The 23,924-nt window shown below is 48.9% G+C and overlaps 1 protein-coding gene across 1 annotated transcript in view; it reads left to right on the top strand.

Annotated features, from left to right (window-relative positions):
- The window catches only part of Atg1 (serine/threonine-protein kinase unc-51-like protein Atg1), a 135,315-nt gene extending 112,003 nt beyond the window's left edge, over positions 1-23,312 (top strand). The window contains exons 10-24 of the mRNA XM_077678858.1: positions 286-368; positions 520-564; positions 1,219-1,460; positions 2,015-2,057; positions 3,590-3,924; positions 5,110-5,203; positions 6,413-6,535; positions 7,082-7,303; positions 11,188-11,295; positions 11,639-11,820; positions 12,877-13,005; positions 13,671-13,988; positions 14,953-15,069; positions 15,589-15,679; positions 18,783-23,312. Of these exons, the coding sequence (XP_077534984.1) occupies positions 286-368; positions 520-564; positions 1,219-1,460; positions 2,015-2,057; positions 3,590-3,924; positions 5,110-5,203; positions 6,413-6,535; positions 7,082-7,303; positions 11,188-11,295; positions 11,639-11,820; positions 12,877-13,005; positions 13,671-13,988; positions 14,953-15,069; positions 15,589-15,679; positions 18,783-18,856 (2,206 nt within the window). The 3' untranslated portion in view covers positions 18,857-23,312. The remainder of the gene's footprint in view (positions 1-285; positions 369-519; positions 565-1,218; positions 1,461-2,014; positions 2,058-3,589; positions 3,925-5,109; positions 5,204-6,412; positions 6,536-7,081; positions 7,304-11,187; positions 11,296-11,638; positions 11,821-12,876; positions 13,006-13,670; positions 13,989-14,952; positions 15,070-15,588; positions 15,680-18,782) is intronic.
- Positions 23,313-23,924: the final 612 nt, after the last annotated feature.

Genomic DNA, 23,924 nt, shown 5'->3' with positions numbered 1-23,924 from the left:
GGGCAGTGGAATCAAATCGTGTCGGTAAAATACTGACTACATAACCCAGACAGATTTTAACTGAGGTGGTAGTGTCACGGCATAGCTATCTAGTGCCACTTTAGGAAGTCTTCTCCGTCGCTATTGGGTTTCTGGCATCAGATTATCTCTTGAAGGAGCATTTGAATAAGGGATTAGAAAATGGGGTCAAAGTGATCGCAACTTCTGCATTGTCAGCACTGTGAGACTTCCAATGCTTTTGTCTGTTTGTGATGGGCCAAACGTGGCTATCTTGCCCCTTTTCAGAATTCCATCGGGCACATCTCGGGAACTGCATGACCTTCTAAGCAGGCTTCTCAAGAGGAATGCCAAGGACAGGATGGATTTTGGTGAGTGGCTGCAATCTTTTGCGGCTATCATAGTGATTGTATTACGAACTTCGCATTATGGGATCTTGAAATGCTATAATTTGTTGTTTTTCTTTCTTCCACAGATGGGATCTTGAAATGCTATAATTTGTTGTTTTTCTTTCTTCCACAGATGAGTTCTTCTCGCACCCATTCTTGAAGAGGGTTGCCAAACTGAGTGAGTAACCGTGGTTCTTTTATATTTTCATTGATAGTTTCGATCACGGGCTCATAAAAGCGTGTCGCTGGTTTGTGACTCTTCATTTTCTTTTTTTCATTTGTTTCATTCTTTTTTACATGCCTATCCCTGCTTAATGCTATATCTATTTGCACTTTCTTGATAAGCCTCAGGTTTTCTTTTCATTGTTTCTTTTTTTTTTTTTTTTTTTCTGTTTTGGGGAGACAAAGGTTGTTCCTACTTAAAAGCCTTTACCAGTTCAAATGTTCGGCAAGCTGGATAGAAAGGATTCCACAACAGAGCTTGTTGAAGACTCAGGGAATGTGCTTAACCTTCATGATCGTAAAGGTCCAGTTTCAGGGGGCCAAAGCTTCAGTGCATTTTTTTCTGGACCTCTGTACGTATCCATCTGTGCAGTGCAAAACAGAGAACAAAAAGGAGTAGGGACACAGGACGAGATTTGTCCTGTGTGCACTGCGGTGGTGAACATTTACCAACTCGCCCGTTTTTTTCAACAGTACCCTGTATGTGTACAGACTGAAGCATACCTGAATGAAAGTGCAGGGGTGTTGGGGCACCCTGTTTCTTCTCTGGATGGGTTTCCACATGTTGTCTGGGCTGTGTTCGGTGACGCTGACTCTGCTGGCGGTGCAGGTTCCCCGATGCCGGTCCCGTCGAGGCGGTCGGTGACCCCTCCGGATGCGGTCGGGGGTGCCGGCGGGGGTGGGGGCGCAGTGGCTCCCCCCGCGGCCGGGTGGGGCTCCCCCCTTTCGGGGCAGCTTCCCCCTTCGCCCCAGGGCTGGTGCGGGGAGGACCTCGGGGGCTCGGGGGCCACGCAGCAGGCGGCGGCTGCCGCCGCCAAGAGCGCCTCTTCTTCCTCCTCACCTGAGGACCAGGTGAGGCTGCTTTGCTTCACTGGTGGGAATGGTACTGAGTGCATCTCATCTTCCATAACACTTCTGGGAGGCATGCTTCACGCTTGTTCCCCACTCACTTGTTTGCTAGCACTGAAAGTTTGAGGGCAAACTTTGTTTTGAATGCATTGTTTTATTTATCAAGCGAAGTCAGCCTGAAACAAAAGGGAAGGAGGCACTGAAGTAGTTGTGGCTTTAGAGTGCTGGACTTTTTCCAGTGTTCTTCAAGCAACAAAGGCTGCAGAATAGATCGCTCAGTGTCTATGACGTTGTCAATGCTTCATAGCCCAAGTAAAAGTATCAAGGAGCCCATCCAGTTAGTAGGCTTCGAGTTGTGTTTGAGTCCACAGCAGTGTGGCCAAGTCACCAAGACGAGCTTGGTAAACATAGCTTGCAAGCTGTCGTCTGTGCCCACATTTTCTTCTAGTTGAAAGCAGCAGTTTGGGAACTTGCATTCCTTGCGGCTTGTAGGGGATTTATGGCTTGGCACGGCTTCAGGAGACCTTATTGTTTTTGTCCTCACTTTCTTCTTGCAGGACTTTGTCATCGTGCCAGCTTCGATCGGAGAAGACCAGCCGAGTAAGTTCTGGAACCTCCATTCGTGCAGTTGCCTTGCAGCTGCTCCTGTCAATGTAACCGCGCAGTCTTCTCTTTTTTGTTACTATTACTCGTTAAAAAAATCTTTCAAACAACTGCTGCCTCTGTTATAAGCCTGGCCTTTTTGTCCTGTGCCTATCTGTGTGTGCGTAGGCTTAATAAACTAGTGGGAAACAAAGCTCGGAGCAAGAGAATTAAGGAAATGGCTTTTGAATACAGTCGAACACGGATATATCGAACTCCAAGGGGATCGTGAAATAATTCGATATATAAAAAATTCGATATAAAAAATATGGGCTCTGAGACCTCACCTATGGCGGACGATCACTTACCGATCGTCGCATTCAAGAATGACAACTAATTCCGCACTCACGACGCAACAGGACGCTTTAATTCCGTGAAAAAAAAAATCGCTGATCTCGGCCTGCTTCTTCGTCCCGGAAATTAAATTAAAGACGCTGGTCTCGATCTTTTCGAGGCTGCACAACTATAAAATTCCAGCAGTACGCTGCGCCTTCGCACACCATGCACAACACGCACGCAAAAGAAGAACAGCGCGCACGTACCACAAGAACTTTGAAGGTAACAATTCCAAGGCTCTCTGAACGGACTCCAACAAAGCGCTCGCGATGGTTATCTCCGAGAGAAACAGTGATCTCCGAAAGGTGCGGGACAACTCGCCAAACAGCAGCAACAGCAGCAAAATGCAAAAGAAGGAGGAGGCCGTCAGCACCTTCGTTCCCTCTTTCCTTTCCCGAGATGACATCGGGGGAAGACAGACCCAGAGAGAGAGAGAAAAAATTCTTTTTCGGCAAGCCGGGGAACGTACGCAGCCGAAAAAAAAAGAACGTGCGCAGTCGGAGCATCCTTACCTCACACTGTCACATTTTCCGAGCGTTCGGGCTTGTGTGCCTAGAGAGATGTAACATACCGAGCTCCGTTCGCTAACGCTATGGCGGCCGGTAGCGGGGCCCGACTGGGCAAGCGCAAATTCGTTGTGGTAGGGGGGATTAGTTCCGCGAGCCAGTCTTCGCCATGCACGCGCATTCCTCCATATCCTCCTCAACCTCAATCGGGGGCGCAGCGACCGCCGAAGAGCACCTTCCAGCTTGCGCGGCGTTCGATATACCCAATGTCGGGAAAAATACGGTTCGATATAAACGTACGAATTCCTATACTTTTACACAGAATTTTCAAGGGGATAATTTATGAGTTCGATATAGACAATAATTCGATATACCCGTGTTCGATATATCCGTGTTCGACTGTAGTAGCTATCAGTGCTGTAGAAGTGCAGCTTGGTGGGCCAGTTGGTTCATGCCGAAGCTTGAAAAAACCAGCAAAAAAGTAACACATAGACTTGAAGCAAACAAAGGTGCGAGTGGTCCCTGCAATGCGTTATTTTTTGCTGCTTTATCGACATTGCCAGTGGCCTTTTTTTGTATTTTCTTTTATAATTTCTTGTGAAGTTGCACCCGCTTAGTCGTGGCCTGTCTTGCCCAACCCGGTACCAGGCGGTGACGCGGCAGGAGGAGGCCCCCGCTGGTCCAGCGAGGACTCGGGCAGCACGCCGGCCAAAAAGATGGCCTCGGGCGGCGCAGCCTCTCCTCCCGGCAGCCACGAGGGCTCCCCGCGGCCCTCGTACTTGCCCGTGCAGCAGCAACCGGAGCCGGTGCCGCCACCGAGGCAGAGGGTGCCCAGTGGCCCCCGCACGGAGCCCGTCCCGGTGCCCTCCCAGAAGCGGGCCTTCGAGCAGATGCAGCGGAGCGGCGGCAGCAGCAGCGGTGGAGCGGCCGCCATGCCCTCTGAGGGGGCCGCCTCCCCCACGGGTGTCCCCTCGTCACCGCGGGTGAGGGAGTTGCACATTCCGGAAGGCACCCGGGGACAGCTTAGCCTCTACCAGCCACCTTTTAATGTACACTCGCAGACAAATGAAATTCAAACACAAAAATATCAGTCAGAACACACACAACTGAAAAAAAAATACTGTTCGTTGAGGTCAAGTAATGGTGTGATATTGGTACTTTTGGAAAGCCACATTTTCTAACTTTGTTACTGTAATTAAGCCACTCATGAATTTGACCTGCATGGAAAGAAATCGCCCTGTTTGTGTGTTCTGATCCATATTTTATTGTTCACATTTCATTTGTTCGTGACTGGACTCGCATAGCTGCTATGTTAACTTTTGACTCTCGGAGAAGGGGTCTGTTGGAGTTCAAGGCGGGATATTACGTAGGGCTAAAATTGTTCTAACCCTCATATTCTGTATCCCTCCTCCACTCGAGCCCCCAGTCAGAGAGATTCTTCAAAGCGATTTTCGCACGTAAAGGCACTGTGGCGTCCTCCACTCAGCCAAGCCGGGGAAATGCTTGGAGTGAAGGAGAGACTCCCCACCGCATTGGCTCAGCACAAAAGAGTTCTGCTGAGCCCGAGGACGTGGGTTCGATCCCAGCCACAGTGGCTGCTTTTGAGATGGAGGTGGAAAACGAAAACGCCCATGTGTAGAGACTTAAGTGCATACTAAATGTCCCCGGGTGGTCAAAATTAATCTGGAGCCGTCCACTACTTGTCTCATAACCCAGGAGTATTTCAGGGGCATTAATCCCCCCTAATTTTGATCATTCTAAGGATGTCGCATTAACATCTGAGCTAGTAATGATAGTCTTGAGCACAGACTTCAATAAAACGATTTAGGAACACCTGTCGGGCAGTAGTGGCTTCAAGTTAAAGTTGGCTGTGTGCATGTAAGTGTTAACAATATTTCGTTTTCAAGTGAGAGCCTCTGCTAGGACTAGTAAGATTGAAAGTTAACAGTGCAGTTTTGAGATGGGTGGGTTGGTTTGAGATGGCCACGAGTTGGCAGCCCAAGGCTAATACTGAGCACGTCAATTGTGTCACCTTGTAGGCCTCTCCTTTTAGTTGCTCTGTTGCACGAAGCAAGGCAGTGTTGTGCTTTATTCATGCATGCATTCGAGAGATCTGTGTGAGACTTTCAAGGGTTGAGCGCCGTCTTTTTCTTTTTTTTCCTCGTCAGCTGATGCAGCTTGAGCGGAAGGACTCGCTGGGGTCGAACTCGAGCGACCTAGGGCGCAGGACGCCGGACTTCTCTAATCTGTCCCCTCCTTCAGGTACGTCCTGTACTGTTCACGCACTTCTCAACTGGTTTTGGCGGTAGCGCTTACTGGCTGCGTGATGTGTTCAATTGAGGTTTAATTGTATTAAAGGTGGAGCGTGTTTTAAAGGGAACCGTGGAACACTTTTTTTTTCGAAGTCTTGAATGCTTGCAGAACGTAGTCAACACACGCATGCAGTGCTTATTTTAGGGGTCCCAAAGTGCCTCAGCCAAAAATTACTGCTCTTTGCTCATCAAACTTGCTCAGAAAAATATCCTTCCTTTTCTGGTCTTGGCATTCTTCGACCACTGGAATTACATCATTACAGCGGCGTAGCGGCTATAGGCCATCTTTCCTTCATTTGCAGCAATGAACACATTCGATAGCGACTTTAGAAAGAAAGCCACAAAAGCAAAGCAGTAATGGAAGGCGTATCTGCGGCGACGAGCAAACCACGCAGTGCCGCTCTGTGCTGGCGATAACTGTAGCTTTCACACTGCTCCCTAATGCGAAGGAGAGAGTGAAGGCATTTATCAAAAGTATTTCGGGATCCCTTTAATTAGTAGTGGGTTGATTGGTATCGTGGCTTTATACAATACCAGTCCGAGGCAGGCATGGAGGAGTTACTTTTGCCTGTGGACACTGGCACTGTCGCAAAACTTCGCAGTGTTGTGCTTCAGTTCACAGTAGAATGGCACCTGCTTTGTTGCACCGTGCACTTTCATTAGTTTGCTGTTAGACTGATCTCACTAATTCGTTCAGCACAGCTCGCCCTTTACCCAGCCAGTAGGGATGCTATATCATGGGGTACGCTGTACCTTAGTTTTTTGAACGAATAGAAGCCATGGTGGTGCGTCATTCAGGCATTTTTGAAACCATCATATGCTCAGTTCAGTTTGGGTTCTGTCACAAAATGCCACCTAACAAAATGTGCATTTTTGCCCGACAACTTGCGATTATGACCTCTTGCGAAAAAATTTTGTTGCCTTATTGACACTTTTTTTTTTAACATTATTACTTTTTCCAGTAACCGTAGAAGGTTACTCATCGAAACTTGCGACTGTAACGGAGTCATTTTTCTAGTATGAGCAACTGTAAGAGGACAGCACCAATGACTTGGGAGTATGTTAGACGCACTGCCTAGCCTTTGCCGCCTGGCTCGATCGGCTTATTGGTCGATGGGCTGCTGACCCCCTCCCCCTGCTCCCCGTCCTGTGCGTGCAGTGCAGTTCCACATTGGGACTCCACCCGGGGGTGGTCGTCGGCGCCACCTGAGTGGAGGGACCCCACCAAGGATCCGTCACTCCATACCCATCGCCACCTCGGGATCCCCCCTGCGGCGACACAGTGAGCGCCCGCTTCCTTCTGCCTGCCACCACAGTCTCCTGCGCTCTGTTATAAAAGTGGTGAAAGTGGGCCAGTCCTGCTCAAAGAGGCTTGACCGGGCTGAAAATGAAATTCGGCTCATGTGGGCATTTTGAGATGAAAAACTGCGCGCAATGGACGGGACTGTAAAAAAAGGACGGGGCAGGTGCATACTCATAACTGTGTGAGTCTTTTCAAAGACTGCGCAGTTTTGAAATGCTCCCCTCCTATCTTACTTCACAGTCCCATCTGTTAAGCACATTTTTCTGTCTCGAAATCTCAAAATGCGTTGTCAATATGCGTCTTCTAATCTCAAATAAACCCCTCTATAATCTCAGTGTTGTGCCCAGGCTGCTGTAGAGCAGCTACAAGCGCGTGAAAAATTTAGCAGTTCACCACAGCCCTTTGTGCCTAAGCCTGCCCCACGGTGTATGGGCTCTTGCCGCTGACTTTGAGTTGTGGCAGCTTGGGGCCTGGCACTTTCCTTCGCTGCTGACCCTGACACGTCTTGTGTGTGTTTGTGTGCAGTGTGCGGCATGGCGGGCAACGTGAACCAGCTGGCCATGTTGAACGGCAACACCCAGCAGCAGCACCAGCTGCCCCCCATCCTGGGCTCGCCGCTTGCTGGGGCTGGGGGCACCACGGACCCCGCTGCTGGCGGATTCAACATCGCTGGCCTCCGGGGCGCCGCCCTGGCTAACCGGGCCATGACCCTCCCCGAGATGCGCCGGGACTCCAGCACCGGATCGGGTGCGTGTGCGCTTGTTGAACGGCGCCCTTTGCGGTCCCAAACTTTCACCCGCTTTCTGGCCGTTCTGTTCCGAAGCTGTTTTGCCAGTTTCTGGTGCCGCGTTGAAAAACACAAACTGTGCAAGTAAAACTCACAGGATATTTATTTTTTCTGTTGCATTCTGCTTGCAACTTCTTTACCGAAATTTTACCAGTGTGTGGAACCGATTGAAGCATTCTCCTGTGTGCAGGACAGAGTTGTTACTGCAGGTTTTGCAGAAAAACACAGTTTCCCTCCTGCCTCCTTTTGTTTTTGTGTCGCTACAGACAGCGTAGTTCTTGCTGCTTCAGCCTGGGGGGGCTTGTAGATGGAATGGCTCGTTCCATCTAGCCTTTCCTCGCACTCCATACACGCAGACAGGCCTCGGTTTTCGGCCCGAGCCCTCACATTACCCACCAGCTGTTGGGTGAGGTTGCGGTGTTACTGCAGGTGTCGCTGCTCTTTTTTGCCATGATTCTGCAGCTGTGTGAGCCTCAAAATAAAACTATTGACGACGGAAACCTGCCAATTACAAAGTTCTACAAAGTTCCTGATTTCTACAAAGTTCCTGATTTCACGGAATAGTTCTTGGTTCTCGGTGACTTGTTAACCCTTTGTCGAATCACTGTCATCATTGTGTCGAATCACTCTCATCATTGTCTGACGGAGGCCCGTACTTCTCTTTTTCACTGAAGTCATCATCACTTTTGCCAAGTGCACCACCGTAAAACGCATGCAATGAAAAAGCGGCCGTGCTTCTCAGTGAACAGTGCGCACTGGAATCCAGAAAGCCTGGGCTGGACATTGCGCTGCACAGTAGTGAAAAGAAGAAAACTTCAGCAAACGAAGCTCACTTGTTCACTTGTCCCTCAAGAGATGGCGCATCATGTATACAAGGAAAGCAGGTGCATGCAGAAAAGCAGCAAAATTTAACCTTGAACACCCCATTCGGTCGTTACCCGGCAACGGATTGCTACGGATGTCTTGCGTTTTCAGACAGGGCCCAACAATGGACCAAAAAGGGTTAACAAGTCACGGAGAACCAAGAACTATTCCGTGAAATCAGGAACTTTGTAGAATTAAGAAAGCATTAAGTTTATGGGCAGCAAGGTACGATTCTTGGTTTGTTGGTTTATGCTGTGTTAGTGAAAAATGGCACAGATAACTGGGACAAGATGGGGACAGCGCTTGTGCTGTTTGCTCTTTGTCTTGTTCCTGTTATGTGCCTGTTTTTCACTAACCAAGGTTATCACCAACTGCGGTGGGGAGTGTGTGTTCATTGAACCATGAAATTGATAAAATCGAGTTTTGTAAAATTGCGATTTAGTTGCAGTAAAGATGGAGTCTGTTTTAACGGGGTAACTGTGTTAATTGGTACTGGTCCATTGTTAGGAAAGCAGGCTTGGGGGAGTTCCTTTTGCCTATGAGTGGCTCTTTTTTGCATCAACAGCATTGCAAGACTTCTTGGAGTTGTGTTCTGTTTGACAGTCAAATGGCACCTGCTTTGTTGCACAATGCGCTTGCACTTAGTGGCACCGAGACATTGATCTTGTTTATTTCTTGGTATATACGTGTGAAACTGTTGACCAGCACAACGCACGCTGCCCTTCTATTGTCCAGTCATGTCCAGATCCTTTGTTCCTATTTCTCTTTTTGCCTCCTTTGTTTTGGGGTAAACAAAACCAGGCATTGCGCGATATTTAGCCCGTGAATGATGTCTGTAACAATCAGATTGAACTCTACTTTCACACAAAAATGTACCATTAAAATATTTACGGCGACATGATGGGCCTATAGTCCAAAGCTAAATTTTAAGAGAAAATGTGCTGGTTATATAAAGCTTAGCAGCATTTTCTAAATGTTTTTAGTAAAAACCCAATTTCATCTGGATACTACAGTCGAATCCCGCTACAACGAAATTGACGGGATGTGCGAAAAATTTCGTTGAAGCGAAAATTCGTTGAGGCGAAATCTGCCCCAACACACCACGGAAAGGCCAGAAAAATAGCCCCGTGCGTTTCCGCAACATTGGCAGCATAATACAATGTTTAGAAAAAGGAGTGACGCGCAATAACTCATGTTTATTCAGATAACAAACATACCAATGGTTATCTGTTTTTTCACCACCCAAAGAACGCATTACGGAGGGGGGTGAAGATATGCAGGCGCAAAACGTATCCCTGTACAACAAGGCATGTCCACCGAGCTGATTACTTGCAGATAGCTGCTAGGCCGTGGGAAGCCCCCCTCTCGCTTGTGGCAGGAGCAGTGCCGTTATCTTATCCTCCGACAGGGCACGGCAGCTACTGACCTTGGCAGGCAAGACGCGCGCGCTTGCATTTAACAGGACCGCGCGCTCGCAACTAAGATAGGATGACTAGGCTTCAAGACCAAACGCGCAAACATGATTTTCGCTCTTGGCTATGAAGAATGGTAGAAGGAAAACGGCAAGGACAGCTGCTCACAACGCATACATGACGGCGCCGCGCCAGCAGCGGAGCACATTCATGCAATTTTAACTGGATACGGATTGGCTGTAGCTCTGGGGCTCCGCCTTGGCGAAGCGGGCCTGCGCCTCGTGTAAAGACGGCCAGCCACATTGTTATCACCATCAAGCAATGGCGTGCGCCTATGAGTTATTTTTTGTTTTGTTTTGGGTGGCGGTGTGGTCGCAACGCGCATTTTCGGTGAAACTAAGCGTCCTGAATGTATAAAAAGTTACAGATAGCTGGCGCTATGCTTATTTTATTGTAAAATAATTGTTTAAACCCAGCCCAAATCATCGAAAATTTCGTTGAAGCGAAAGCAAGCCTGACAAATGGTTCGTTGTGGCGAGGACTTTGTTGCATTGACTTCTATGGCTAGCTGACGGGGAATTGGAAATATTTCGTTGAAGCGGAAATTTCGTTGAAGCGGCGTTCGTTGTAGCGGGTTTCGACTGTACTTGCAAAAGAGTGGAAAACTTTTCTTGCTTAAATTTTGAAAATTTTAGAAAAAAAGGCCCCTGCTCGTGCCATACTGGGATATCTGTAGCTATTATTTACATTGAGTACGTAGTATAAAGATCTTAAAGAGGTGTCATATACATTGCATTGTCTTGTGAATTGAAAATTGATGATATCGTAGTATTTTTGATCCACTTCTGCACCCACGTTTGACTGCACTGCTATACATAGTAACGTTTGGCCTAAAGGCCAACCGCATTCAAAATTTCAACCTCCTGAAAACAGTATTTTCGTATAGTCTGCCTAAGAGACTGCAAGATACAAAATATGGCAGCCGAAATACGTGTATTCGCTGCGCAAACGACCATCAAAATTCAGAGATTCAAAAGTGAAATTGAGGAAAGCGTGGCCATTACAGCCAGGCTGCAATGACGTTCCAGCCGCCCAAACCGATGAGTGAGCAGTGGCACACGGCCGGGTGGCTCGGGCGAACCTTCACGCAATGCTTCACCCTCGTTGCAGTCCTAGGAGAAGCTTGCCGTGCGGAGCTCAACTGGTTCTCCTGATTGGCTGTAGAAAAAACCGGGGGGCCGGCTGCAATGTCGCTTCTGCTTCATGGCTGTTTGTGCGGTCCACAGTAAGGTGCACCGTCGCCTGCGTCGGAGCTACCAACCATCTAGAACTAAGTAACAATGGATTTCGCGGTGCTACCAGTCATGTCCCAGCTGGTACTGTATGTTCGAAGCAGATTTGGTCGAGGGGAAATTTGAGTGCAGTTGGTCTTTAAAGAGTGGCACTAGGAGCACCTTCACTGTGCTAGATCATTGGGTGCTCGTACCAACACCGGTAGGCACTCCCCCAAAGAGCAGTGGTAACGGTGTCGTCCATGGTCCGTTCCCCCTGCCCTTTCCCTGCTGCAGACACGGTGGACTGTGGCATCCACAAGTCTGGCAGTGCTGGCGGCAGGCTCTACGACCACGGGGCCTTCCTGCGGGGAGCCAACCTGGCTTCTGAGCAGGCTGCACTAGGTCAGCTGGCCTCCTTTTCTGCCCCTCTTTTGTCGCACTTGGTCCGGCACAGACTGAAAGGAATGGGCACTTGACTGATATGTTGTCGTATTCAAATATGCTTCCCCCCCCCCCCCCCCACCCCCCCTTTAATTTTGTAATCTACTTCTACTATGTGTTAGTGCTGGAACTGACTGATGAGAAGGCTGCCTTATTTGCCCCCCCACATTGCGAGCGTTTCTCCTTGGCTCGAGAAATCTCCTCCTTACCGTCTGTTGTTGAAGCCACGCTTGCTTCACTGCTGCTAAATGAGCGGCCAGAAGAGGTCACTGAGTCTGCCCGTGTGCGTGCGTGTGTGTTGCAGGTTCGTACAGCCCGCCAGGCAGCATGGGTGCCCTGTTCCCGGGCAGTGGGGACTGGGGGGGCCGGCTGGGCTCCCCCGGCACGGTGGCCCCCTGCTGCTTCCCCTTCGGCACCTCGCCTCCCACGGGGGAGCCGCCAAACTTCGTGCCGCCCCCCGAGCTGCCCCAGGAGACCCTCCTGGACGTGAGTGGCCCTCCCCTGTGGGCCAATGTTGCCCCTTTGGAAACACCCACACCACTCTCTAGGTCACTTTGAGACGACAGTTGTGTTACTGGTTGAGATACGTGCAGTTTCCAGGACTAAGGCCTGCTTGTAGAGCGTTTTTTTTTGTATATCATCCATTGCACAGCCAATATATCTTTAAAGCAAAGCTCTCTGTGTCTTACTGACGACGTATGTCACGTCTTATACATCATCCAGTTGCTCAGCCAATACATTTTAAAGTGAAGCTCTCTGTGTCTTACTGACGACGTCTGTCACGACGAAAATTGACTGGAGGAAAGCCAACTTTCTTTGGCAATGATGATCATCACGGGCGAAGGGGAAAAACACTTCCCATGGTTGGAATCGACTGTGGGCCCCTCATGTTCCGAAGCCTACATCTATCCCGTTGCGCCATTGCGGCACGGTCGAAGCAGCTTGCATTTGGAGAGAATGCATAGACAAAAAATTAGTCAAAAATTATGCACACCTCTGTCTAACGATGACGATAGTTGAACACGAAGCTTTCTTCATGCGCAATGAATTGCGAAGAGTCGGTAAAAGCTGCTGCGATCAGATGTCCAAACTGCGTGCAAGTCCAAGTCAAAGCTCAATGAGCCAAAGTCCAAACTGTCTGTGAGTCTAAGTCCAAACTCAGATGACAACCAAGGAATCCCTCACAAGAAAACTTCGCGTTCAAGCACCATCATCGGTAGATAAAGGGGTGCATTTTTTTTTTCTTTCTATATTTCAAGCTTTCCACATCTTCGCAGCTGCACAAAGTTATAGTTATGGGTAGCTCAAAACGGTTTCATTCGACAAGCTTACCAACCTACCTTATGTGGAGGGTCATCTGGCCAGAGCATGTGGCCACATATATATGCATGCCTGGCACATGACCATGTTAGGTGTTTTTCCTTCTAGAGCAAATCGCACAGCCATTCATTAACTCTTATCACCTTAGAGTGGCTCTTGCTGAGCGATCCAATGGAATGTCCGCCCCTGCCCGACGCATCTGTTCTCCTCCCCCTTGTGCAGAGGGACCACAACGAGACGTTGGCCAAGCTGCACTTTATCGACGCCCTGGTGGGCTGCATTGTGGAGCTGGCCCGCTCCAAGGCGGAGCCCCTCGCAGCTGCCCTCACCGAGTCCACCTACTGGCGACAGGTAACAGCCCGTCTGGTCAATCTTAGGCGAAACCACTGGATACTTTCCCAAAACTGAGTCGAACACTTCTGGTTGGCTGGGTGTGTGGGGCCTTTACTGGAGATATTTTGAGAATGTTTGAGACATGGAACAAAGAGTGCATTGTATTGTGAGGATGCTACCGTTTGCATTGGTGTGATGCCTAGTGTACCGTGCCCATATAGGTTGCTGGGCAGATGCTGCTTGACAGCCAGGCACCCTTGCGGGGCACATCTCCTCATGACTGGATGCATCCTGTTGGTTGTACAGCTCCATTTGGCTCTCTGGTTCTGAGAGAGAGAAAGGGAGCCAGAGAGGGGTGTTTGTTGTGAAGTAGAGTAGAATCGTGATAATGTGGACTGGCACTGTTACACAGAGTGGGTGGTAGGAAGCAACAGTGTGCTTGTCAAAACATCACCACAACTTTTGGCAGCATAAACGCTGCTGATGTGGGGCTCAAAAACACACTCCTTTGTAGCCGTCAGGTGGCGCGGCCATGCGTCATGTAGTTTGTCACTGTGTTTCCTGTTGCTTCCAGACACAGCAGCAGGCACCTTGGTTTGTGGTTGCTTTGCATGTTGAAACTGACCGAGTTCCCTGTACCCATTTGAGCGACATTTCTTGCTCTCTCCCTTTGTGGGTTGCAGTGCTGCAGCTCCCCGGAGGAGCAGGTGGCGCGGGCGCTGGGCGAGGGCCACCGCCGGGCGGAGCAGCTGGTGCTGTACGTGCGGGCCGTGCAGCTGCTGGCCTCGGCCCTGCACCTGGCGCGCGACCAGACGGCCCGGGGACGCCTGCGCCCCTCCTCGAGCGTGCGCCAGCTGCTGCGCGCCATGCAGCGCACCCTGCACGCCTGCATGGAACGCTGCCGGCGGCTCTCCCAGCAGGGCGTCCTGCAGTCCTCCGCCTCGGCCGCCGCGCCCCCGCTCACGGCCGACCGCCTGCTCTACAACTACGCCATCGACATGGTGAGTGGGCAGGCACGCCTTTCTTCGGCACAATGCACTGTCCGCGGAGAAGAGTAGTGATAACACAAGGAGACGGTTATGATGGGCGGTTGTGATTACGTCCACATGGTGGTGCATGCTTACTGCAATGAAGTGCAAGACATTTGAGAGCAGTTTTAAGGGTGCAGAATTCACCTTGTTTTTTTTATGGGCCATGTTTACTGCTTGGGTTTCAGTTTGTACCATGAAGTTCCGAGAGAACGTCCTCCCCTGAAACATTGCCCACGCCCTTTAGGGGTGAAATATTCAATTTGCTAAAAGACCCCAAACATCGCCCACCCCCTAAAATCAATGGCTTTAACACCAATGAGTGAACAAAATAAACGCTAGTCTTCAATTCATGTGTTGATGCGGTCACTTATTTGTCCTTTCCACACTTGACCCGAAAGTTCACCCACCTCGTATTTTGTCTTGATATGTCCGCAGTTTTGGTTGGCAGTGTGGCCACTTTTTTGTAGTTTTTCGCACCTGACCCCAAAGTTTGCCCATCTCGTATTTTTCACTTGATATCTCTGTCTGTACTTTGGGTGATCGTTCTTTCGGAACTTTACAGTACATGATGTTACCTTTTCAGTTTTATGCTGCTTTAAGGTCTGGACACACCCCTGTTAACTGTTCAGACTCAAAACACTGCGAGTTCTACAATTCAGCAAACACATTCAAATTCCCCAGCAGCAACTGGTACAGTTGTGGAGTCTTCTTGGTTGCAGCGTCTTCTCATTTAATTTCTATTCTCGTCAACTGTGTGCAAGCTGTGTTCAGCAGCCCTTGGGACAACTTTCGACCGGCTAGGAGCTACAGTGCAGATGTTGCTCCAGTTCAGGAAGCCTGTAGTAGTACTCTGAAGGATTTAGGAAAGGTGATTAGTGTGTTGCCAGAGGAAGTAGGCAATAACCAATCATGTTGTGCCTTTCTTTTGGTGCAGTGCCAGACGGCAGCCATGGGGGAGCTGTACGTGCATACAGAGGAGCACACAGGAAACTTCGAGGGCAATGTGGTCGACCAACAGGGCCGGGAGGCAGTCGCAGCCACCCTCACAGAGGCAAGGAACAACACTGTCTCCAACCTCATTCACGCACCATACGGGATGCTGCAGATACAGTAACAGTGGCTGGGAGCTGACGGTTGTTGTGTTGATTGGGCCACAGGTATTCCCAGACGCCCTTTGAGCAAGTGGCAGCGCTTGAAAACTGAAGGAGTCATTTTACGACTGTAGACTAACAGTGGTAGCCGTGGCTTGCTGGTTTTCTGTGGTTGGCTTCAGTTGAAGCAGACCGTCTCCTTTGCCTGTCTGGCAGTGTCAATAGGACGCCCTTTGGGCATCTATCTCCCCCCCCACCCCCCAACACTCCTCATTCTCAACAAAGGAAATAGGGTGAGCGAAGTGATCTGCAGCAGAAACTAGTACCAGATGGGTGCGCTGTCAGCCATAAATGTGCAGGTGGTAGGAGTTGCTCTCTGGTTATAGCCTTTATCATGCCTCACGATCACTGTATCATTGGCTGAGATCAATGCCAGACGAGTCTGAAGAGGAGGTCGCTGTCTGTCTGTGTGTGTGCAGTGCTTCCGCCGGTACCAGACCGCCCAGATCTTGCTGCACAGCCTTGCCCAGCAGGTGGAGAACGAATCGGACAGGACGCTGCTCAACCGATGTGAGTCCCCTCACCGGCGCACTGTGCTACCGCCTGTCCGCGCCACTCAACGCTGCGCATTGTGCAAGGGTGCATTTGTGTGTTCTTGCTTTTCTTTTTTTTTTTCTTTTTTTTTTTTGAGATACGCCCATACTGTAGCTGGAAATTGATTTGATTGATTGTGGGGTTTAACGCACTGACACAATGCAGGCGATGAGGCGCGCCATAGTGGAGGGTTCCGGATTAATTTTGACCACCTGCCGGGGATCTTTATCGTGCGCCGAAATCTCGTACACACGGGCGTTTTTGCTTTTCGCCTCCATCAGAAAAGCGGCCGCCGCGGCCGGGAATCGAACCCGCGACCTCGTACTTAGCAGCGCAACGCCTTAGCCACTGAGCCACCGCGGCGGGTAGCTGGAAATTCACCCCGTGTTTCCAAGTATTGGGGCAGAAGCGTGTGACACCCCTGATTTACAAAATCTTGCTGGCTTTGGAGGGAGGAAGTCCCAGAATCATTTTTGAAGTGCTAGAACCCCAGTGAGCATGGTGGGAAAAGTGAATACAAACTCTAGGTTTGCTGATCAATCAGCTTTAGCATTTGTGCAGGACAAGGACATGTATAAAATTAAAAAATAAATTTCAGCTGTGGTTATTGCACTTCCTGAAGTGGCTTTCTTGCGGTTGTCAGCTGTTCATTGCTCGTTCATTCATGGCGGGCTCACAAATTAAGCCGTTCACCCATGAAGCACTTGGAAACATGATGATTCAGTGCAAAGCTGTGTTAACAGTTGTCGCGGTCAGTGTGCCTGGGTCCATTAAATATCTGTGACACTACACTACACTCGGCCAGTAATATACTATGGGGATGTGCAGTTTTCCTAACCCTGTGTGAGCCAGACCTGCTGACATTATGGGGTTCTCCCATACCAACTCAACCTAAAAGACAAGCAGTTGTCGTAGTGCACATAGTTACTGGTGCATGAGTGCTGGGCCAGTGGGCGGTGCTTGAAGGGACTTTCGTTGTTCACCAACCAGTCTGCATATCTGGGTACAGTAGAACCCTGCTGTTACATTCCTGGGTGCTGGGATTTCCCGTCTGCTAAGTCATTGTCAATCAGTCCCGGCATCGTCCCCACAGGATCCCATGCGTTAGAAACCCCGCTGTTGCATCGCAATCGCCCAAATGTACCCTCATGCAATGTCGAAAACTGGTGCTCTGACCAGCCCACCTGAAGAGCGCCAACAGCCATGTTGGCTTTTCATGGATTGGCCTGGCTTGGCTGTGAGTTTAGTCGCTTGAAGTGGTGGCATGTTGCTGTGACAGGGAAAAACTGCAGGGGGCATCTGGGAAGGCTGTGCTATCATAATCATTTTTATCAATGGTTGCGTCAGTTGCCCTCTCATCGTTGCTCTGCTAGTGCGTGCTGTCTTTTGCCAATTTTTTGCAACTTAGAGGCTCTGTGTTGTAGGCTGCTGATACCTGCCCTCTTGTGAACGTGCTTTTGCTGTTGTCAGCGGCTTATCTCCCATGCACGAGCATATGCAGAAAAGAAACTGCTGTGGTAGCATGCACTTGCTTTCATCTATTGCAGCAAGAAAATGTGGCAGACAATGCTGCAAGATTTTTTTTTTAAGTTCTAAGCAAGCAATGAGGTTATGTGCAGTCCACAATTGCAGACATTTTTTTTTTCCAGTTTTTTGGCTTTTCCAATTTTTTTTTCCAATCCTGTAAAAAATGTATCAGCAGGTTTCTACAGTAAGTGGAAATTGTAAGAAATCTTCCGTCCAGGCTTTCAGAACCTGTTGTTTGGAAAAGAAAATTTTACTTCTATAGCAACATATGAAGAAAGCACTCTCTGAACTGCACTGAAATCGTGACTAGTTCTGGCGCTCGTTGCAACCAGCATAGCTCAAAGTGCGCAAGCCAAAGAACGAGCCTGTCACAGCATGACAGAAAGGAGCATGGGTAGAGCCCCTAGCTTTCCGCGATTCCGCAATTCCGCGAAAAATCGCGGAATTAAAGTGTTTTCGCGGAATTCCAAAAAAAAAACAATAAAAGTGTGGCGCTACGTCCCCAGAACGATATATTTGGTGAAATATGGCGGAAAAGTAATAGCAAAATGGTTTCTATTGTTTGAGACGTTTTTACTGTTGAAAATTTAAATTTGCATCTGCGTATTCCTACCTTATCAAATATTAAAAGTGGCTAGGTGGTGCAGCCTCCATCCGAATCAAGGGGCTTAGCCATAGCCACAGAAAGAGAACATTGCACACGACAAGGCCCGTCAGATTGCAAACAAAATGAAGGGTGCAATGAGTAAAGCGGCTAGCAAGGCGCTAGTATACTTGGAGAACTCTGACACTTGGAAGTTCTTCAAGAGTGTGAGGTGCTTGGATCCCCAGCAAGCTGGGTGTCTCTCAGAGAAGAGATCAGAGTTTGGGGCCGTTCCTGTACTTATAGCCCTAGCTGCTGAATGGCAAGTGTACCTGAAGTCTGCCCAAGACCTCAAGTCTAGTGGCACAATTTCTTTCTAAACAAGAAAAGCCAGGGGAAGATTTTGATGTCCTGGCTTTCTGGGCTGGGATGGAACACCTGACACCAAGACTTTCTTCCATTGCCCTTTAAATACCTGTCGGTCATTCAGTCGCTATGGTGACATCGTGCCTCACAAGCACCATTCTCTTGGTGAAGAAAGCACAAAGCATCACCAGATGCTCAGCCACAACAGCTTCCTTCAGTTGTAAATAAAATCTAGCATGTTAGGAGTCCGAAGTGTCTAATAAATGAACTGTTGCATGTACCTTATGCCGTTTCAATGTTGTCGCGGAATTTTGCAGATTCCCCTATCTAGAATCGCAGAATTTGACATGTTCCACTGCAAAAAGTAAGGGGCTCTAAGCATGGGGCAAGGCAAAGTCACTTGAGCACCAAAGAAACTTGTTGCCACATCACGTGCATTTTCCGCACCAAATGACAGGCCCCTTTCATGTCGTGTCGGTGGAATGAAGGGTGATGGGACCGCCATCTTCAGTCAGAATGTGCATGCCACTTGTGCCGAAACCCATTCCTGATATTTTCGTTTATCTTCGGTTAAGTCTCTGCCTCCGCTGTTCCTCATTTCAGATAAGGATGCGGTGGAAAAGCGACTCTATGTGCTGCAGAGCGAAGGCCTCGTCTACGCCTACGACTCGACCTGAGAGAGGGAGAGCACCCCGCCGACTCTCTTCTTCCCCGCCCTGTCGCCACCGCCGCCGCTGCTGCCAACGTACATAGCCGCCCGGAGAAGTGTTGCCGCCGGGTGGCACCGCCTCTATTGCCTTGTTTTGCTCTCCACTGCGAATCAAATCAAACTTCCGCCTCGTTGTTCGGGGAGAGCTGCTCTTTGCGGACTTTACTTCACAGCCGCCTACTGTCTTGCTCATCGTTTTCTCCCTTTTTTTTTGTCCTTCTCCGCCTGCCATCGTACACTCAAAAAAAGAAGAAAATTTCTCGGAAGTGTACACAGCATTTACTTTTGTGCACATCTGTTACAAAGGAATGCGGGGACTGTGAAACAACTGAATCACACGGACCTGACTGCTTCTACCGGCTGTCACAATGAGAGGGAGAGAAAATTGTCTTTTGTTTGGTGCTTGACATGTGCTTCAAGTATCAACCTCTAACCACGATTCAAGTTTGCCCAACCTTGCGATTTCCGTCACTGGGTTGCAATGAAACCGGCACACTCTCTTCAAACTAAAACTCATTTGCCGGAATGAAACTTGGGACACTCGGTGTACGCTGACGTTATCCCTCGCTCCAGAGCCTTCCTTCTCGAAAACCAAGGACTGGCGTTATCCTCTCGCTTGTTCACTATCCATAGGCTTTTGTACTCGCCCCACGCTCTCTTCAATCAATCAGTCTGACGTGCAAACTTTTCTGTCGGTGCACGATGCCACTTTTGGGAAACAGTTTTGCAATGTAACGCAAGTTTTGAGGTGAGGCATGTGCCTCGCCTCTATTATTTCCTTCCGGCTTCCACGTTAGAAATACCTAATTTATTTGCCGCGTTTTACGGGTTCCTCTGCGCGGGAGATGTTGTGAGGGAGTTGTGATATAGACCCTTACTTGCGCACGGCAGGGTTGATTGTGCCCGGCACATTGGAGCAGTCTGCGGACCAAGAGCTGTCCCAGAAGGCAACCGCGGGTGTTGCCGTGTTAATGCTGGCTGTCTCGTACGCTTAATTTAAGCTTTGCCGCTGCCGTGACCACTAGTCAGATAGCCTTAGTGAGAACAGGACCGGACAGAGTCCTCGGCAATCATTTAATGTTTTGAGCCCCCTTCCCTTTTATTTTGATCCGCCTTTCGTCGAATCTGGGGTCGGTGAGAGGCACACTGGGAGTTGCAGGGTGACAAACTGTGCGGCTAGATGTTCGCTCAGTCTAGATGACGACGAAAATTATTTCTTCTGCACAAGTTTATCTGCACTGTAGTTATGGTTTCGTCCGTTTTTTTTTTTTTTTTTTTTTTTAAGGGTGCGCTTATATCGTTTATTTCTCTGGTGCTAGAGCGTTGAAGGTGTAACTGTAAAGTGCGAGGTCATTTTTGAACCATTGAGTTCTATTTGGGTTATGTTTGCGAGTAGTTGACGAAACAATGTCTTTTCATTGTACGAGTGTATTTTATCATGGGTGGCACTGTTGAGCCAGCCTTTGCCTATAGGCTTAAGTGTCAGCTGCATCAAGCAAATATCTGTTTGGAAGATCATCTGTTGTACCAGAATCCAAGGGGAGTGTAAGAGACGTGCTGTGAAAGGGGACGGACAATGTTTGTCTGGCTTCTTCTGCCCCAAATACCAGAACTCTTTTTAATGACGCTCGCTGCCTTAGAGAGGCTGCACTTGCTTGGTGGGAGCATGCGAACTGTGAAGCGGGGCTTCTTTTTCATTAAGAACGTTTGTCTTGTTGGTGTGGTCATGTGTTTTTTTTTTCTCGCAAGGCAGTCGTGAGACGCGCTGTTAAAGAAACAAGGTGATGTGTGTGGGTGGACTTTGGTGCGATGTGCTATTATGGCCTTGTGTTGTATCTGGTGTTGTGTATGTATACAGTGACAATCCTATCCGCTTCGTGGATTGTGCGTTTGGTTTTAGGAGGTTTTAGGAGGTTTAGGAGCTGCTGACGTGCTCTCTTCTGCTTGGAATGGTTGCCTGGTCCAATGCAGTGCCCCTAGGCCTGAGACAAGTATAGGCATTACTACCTTCATGCTAAGAGTTGCGCGCAAACCGCAGTATTTGGTTTCACAGCGCACGCAGAAAGAAAATTAAAAAGAAAAAAAAAAAACAGAGATGCTGTGTCACATCATTTGCACTCCTGTGTTGCTTCGCCTTGTTTAAGGCAGAATGGGAGTTTAGCTCTGTGCGCAACCTTGAAATGAATACATGTAGCCATTCATTACCATTTTGTTGTAATTGGTTCTCGAGGATGGCTTTGTTTAATGGGGGGGGGGGGGGGGGGGGGGGGGGCGTGCAATGCACGCCGAGATGTACATGCTGGTTTGGTTTGTGATCTGTGCGAGTCAGTGCTGTGTGTTCTCTTGTGTGATATGCCCTGTGCACGCGTTGTTTTTGGTACATCTGTCTTTCATTTCGAAGGGGGAAACTGGGAGTGACCCATTTGACCTCGCAGCAAAGCTCCCATTGGTGCAGGAGCCAAGGGGGCAGTCGCGTGGAGTCTAGCTGCAGCATTGAGCTGTCGCGGGACCCAAAGAGAAGTCTACAGGATAGTGCAGTAAGGTGTTGATTGAAGTGTTCCGACTCGCTGGTGGTTTCTGTTCTGTAAGCTGTATTATAGAGCTCCGCTTCGTTTCGCTGTAACCCGCACAACCTTCGTGTTTATTCTTTCATTGATTGTTCTTTACGGCGTCGGTGATTTATTGTACGCAGCGCGAGTTGTAGCCGTGCGAGAAATGTTACTCCACCACTACTAAGGAATAGACCCACTCTAGCGAGTCATCTTCATTCGTGTCGTGCAATGTGTTTCCTTTGTCTGCTGCCTTTCGACCCCTCCTATTTTTAGAACAGAGTTCGAAGATGTGTAGCTGCATTGGTGTTCAGTGGGCTAGCATGCGACTGTGCTCGATACCTGCGAAAAACAGCACGATTTTATGACACGCGGGTAGCCCCCTTCGCAAAGGCGTAGTGAAAGGACAGCAACAACGTGCTTGTAGCCTCTCTTGTGCTTGTGTACGTCTTTAAGAAATGTTGTGATATTTCCCCTCTGCTGCTGCTGCGTAAAACTGTGTGTAAATAACACGCATGGTTGTGCACCAATTATAGTGGCCCGATTTAGTACGCGGTAGTTTTAATAGTGCTTGAGTGACGCTGAATGTAGCAGAAAGAAGGAAGAAGGGAGGTGCGGCCTTCCCCTTTGGCGTACGAGTTATGCGCGTGTGCTGGAACCTGCATGCCTAGTGCTGCTGTGTGAGCAAGTTCCACTGCGGCTGGAAGGCGCCAGCCGTTATCTAGTGTTGTTATCCACCCAACGTTCACATCTATGAGCTGGCTGCTGCTTATTTGCGTGTCTTTGCATAGTCTGGGTCAGCTGTGCTGTGTGGCCCTGAGGGCTAGCTAACACGATGTCATTTTCTTTCTTGCTTTGCGTGAATCTATTCGGGGATGCAAGCTTTACGCGTTCTCCTTACTCATTGTTCTGACGCGTCCATGTACCCTGACGATGCTGTACCTGAAACCGTGCGACTGTGGCTCTTCACATTTGCCCAAGAGGCAGGTGTAATTTCTCATTGTAGGATTTTTTGTTAAAAACTATGCGAAAGAATAAGGGAAGGAAGTCTTTGGTTCTGCGCTGCTGTGAAGTGTTGCATGTGGTGTGGACATTTCTATAAGTGGAGGGCTTCTTTGGGGGAAAACAAAAAAGGCTCGTGTATAGCTCTGTGTATATGCCTTGTGCGTGGTGTCAGTGTATAGACGGCAACCACCGACACCACAGTTTTCTGCTTTTTTGTTTGTTTTGCCCTTTTGACTCGGTAGCAGAGGTGTTGCGCGCTTGGATAAACGGCTGGCCGCCAAAGCGCAGTGGAACGCTCTCGGTAGACGCCTTCCGCTAGAGAGAGGGTCGAGACGACACCCCACTGACGTGCATTGATTGAAGCTTTCCTCAGTGCTTCAAGTGTAAATAGCTGTGTATAACGCGCGACGCTGCGTTTTTAGAAACATTGTACATAGGCTTCGTTGGCTGGCGCGTGACCAAAGAGAAGGGATGCAACCGGAGGGGCGCCAGCGTTCCTGAATTGGAATGGACCGAGCACCGCTGTGTCTCGTGCGCAGTTGCGTCTTCATTGTGGATATTTGGGCGAGTGTAGGTTTTGTCGTAGCGGCATGTGCGCATGCATGCCGACTGTCTGCATGCTCCTTCGAGAGGTGCGTACCGCGTACTGTAGTGTGCTTGTGCGTACTGCCTAAGTGCTTTTATTCTTGTGTGCGTGGACTTTTGTTATTTTCTTGGTTGCTTTTTCGGGGGGTGTATGTATGCACAGCCCGCTATTTAGTTCATTGAGCAAAAGGCAAAAAAAATTGCATAAAAGACTAAATGAAAAAGTTTTTTTTCTCTGATCTTGTACAGCCGTTTGTAATAAAGAAATTTTGTCTGCTGCCTGTAGCCAGTCTTCTCGTCTTAATTGATTCGTTCCCATGTGTGGAATGCTGATGTGTTGGTTAGAGTTCAGTATGTGCGGGCGTTCCCCCTAACTTAATTTTGATGGATGCTATTGCACTGTAGCAGAATTTGTCTAAAAAAAAACATGTCCCTTGTCATTTTGGGTATACTGCACTACAAAGATCTTTGTTCTCAAACAGCCTGCTCCAGCTTCAAAAAGCAAAGCACTGCCTTTGGGGCTATTGTTGACATTTTCTTTTCTAATCTTTTCATATTCAATCTGATCTCTTTGAATCTGAAACCGAGCAAACCACCAGCTACTTCATTTGGCCTCTCGGTCCTACGCCCCATCTCGTTATGCCTGTTCTCTGTAATCTCACCGAGTGTCTTGTTGATAATTGTCTATATTGTGTGGAGTGCGTCCGCCCATGTGGTCCCATCCTGCCCGAACTGGTTTTTGTTCAAATATCGGTACTCAAGATAGCCCCTGCCTTCATTGAGGAGTCATTAATAGATCCCCATGCCAACGTGGCAACCCAGACTTCATTTTAACTGAACCTTTGGAATGCATTTGGTGAAGTAAGCCAAGAAGCAAACATTGAACTTGCAGAAGCG

This window comes from Haemaphysalis longicornis, unplaced genomic scaffold, assembly GCF_048455015.1.
Source record: "Haemaphysalis longicornis isolate Haplotype H1 unplaced genomic scaffold, Haemaphysalis longicornis Haplotype H1 scaffold_7, whole genome shotgun sequence".
Classification (NCBI taxonomy): Eukaryota; Metazoa; Arthropoda; class Arachnida; order Ixodida; family Ixodidae; genus Haemaphysalis; species Haemaphysalis longicornis.
Note: the sequence above shows the minus strand (reverse complement) of the source record. Positions and strands in the feature narration are given on the sequence as shown.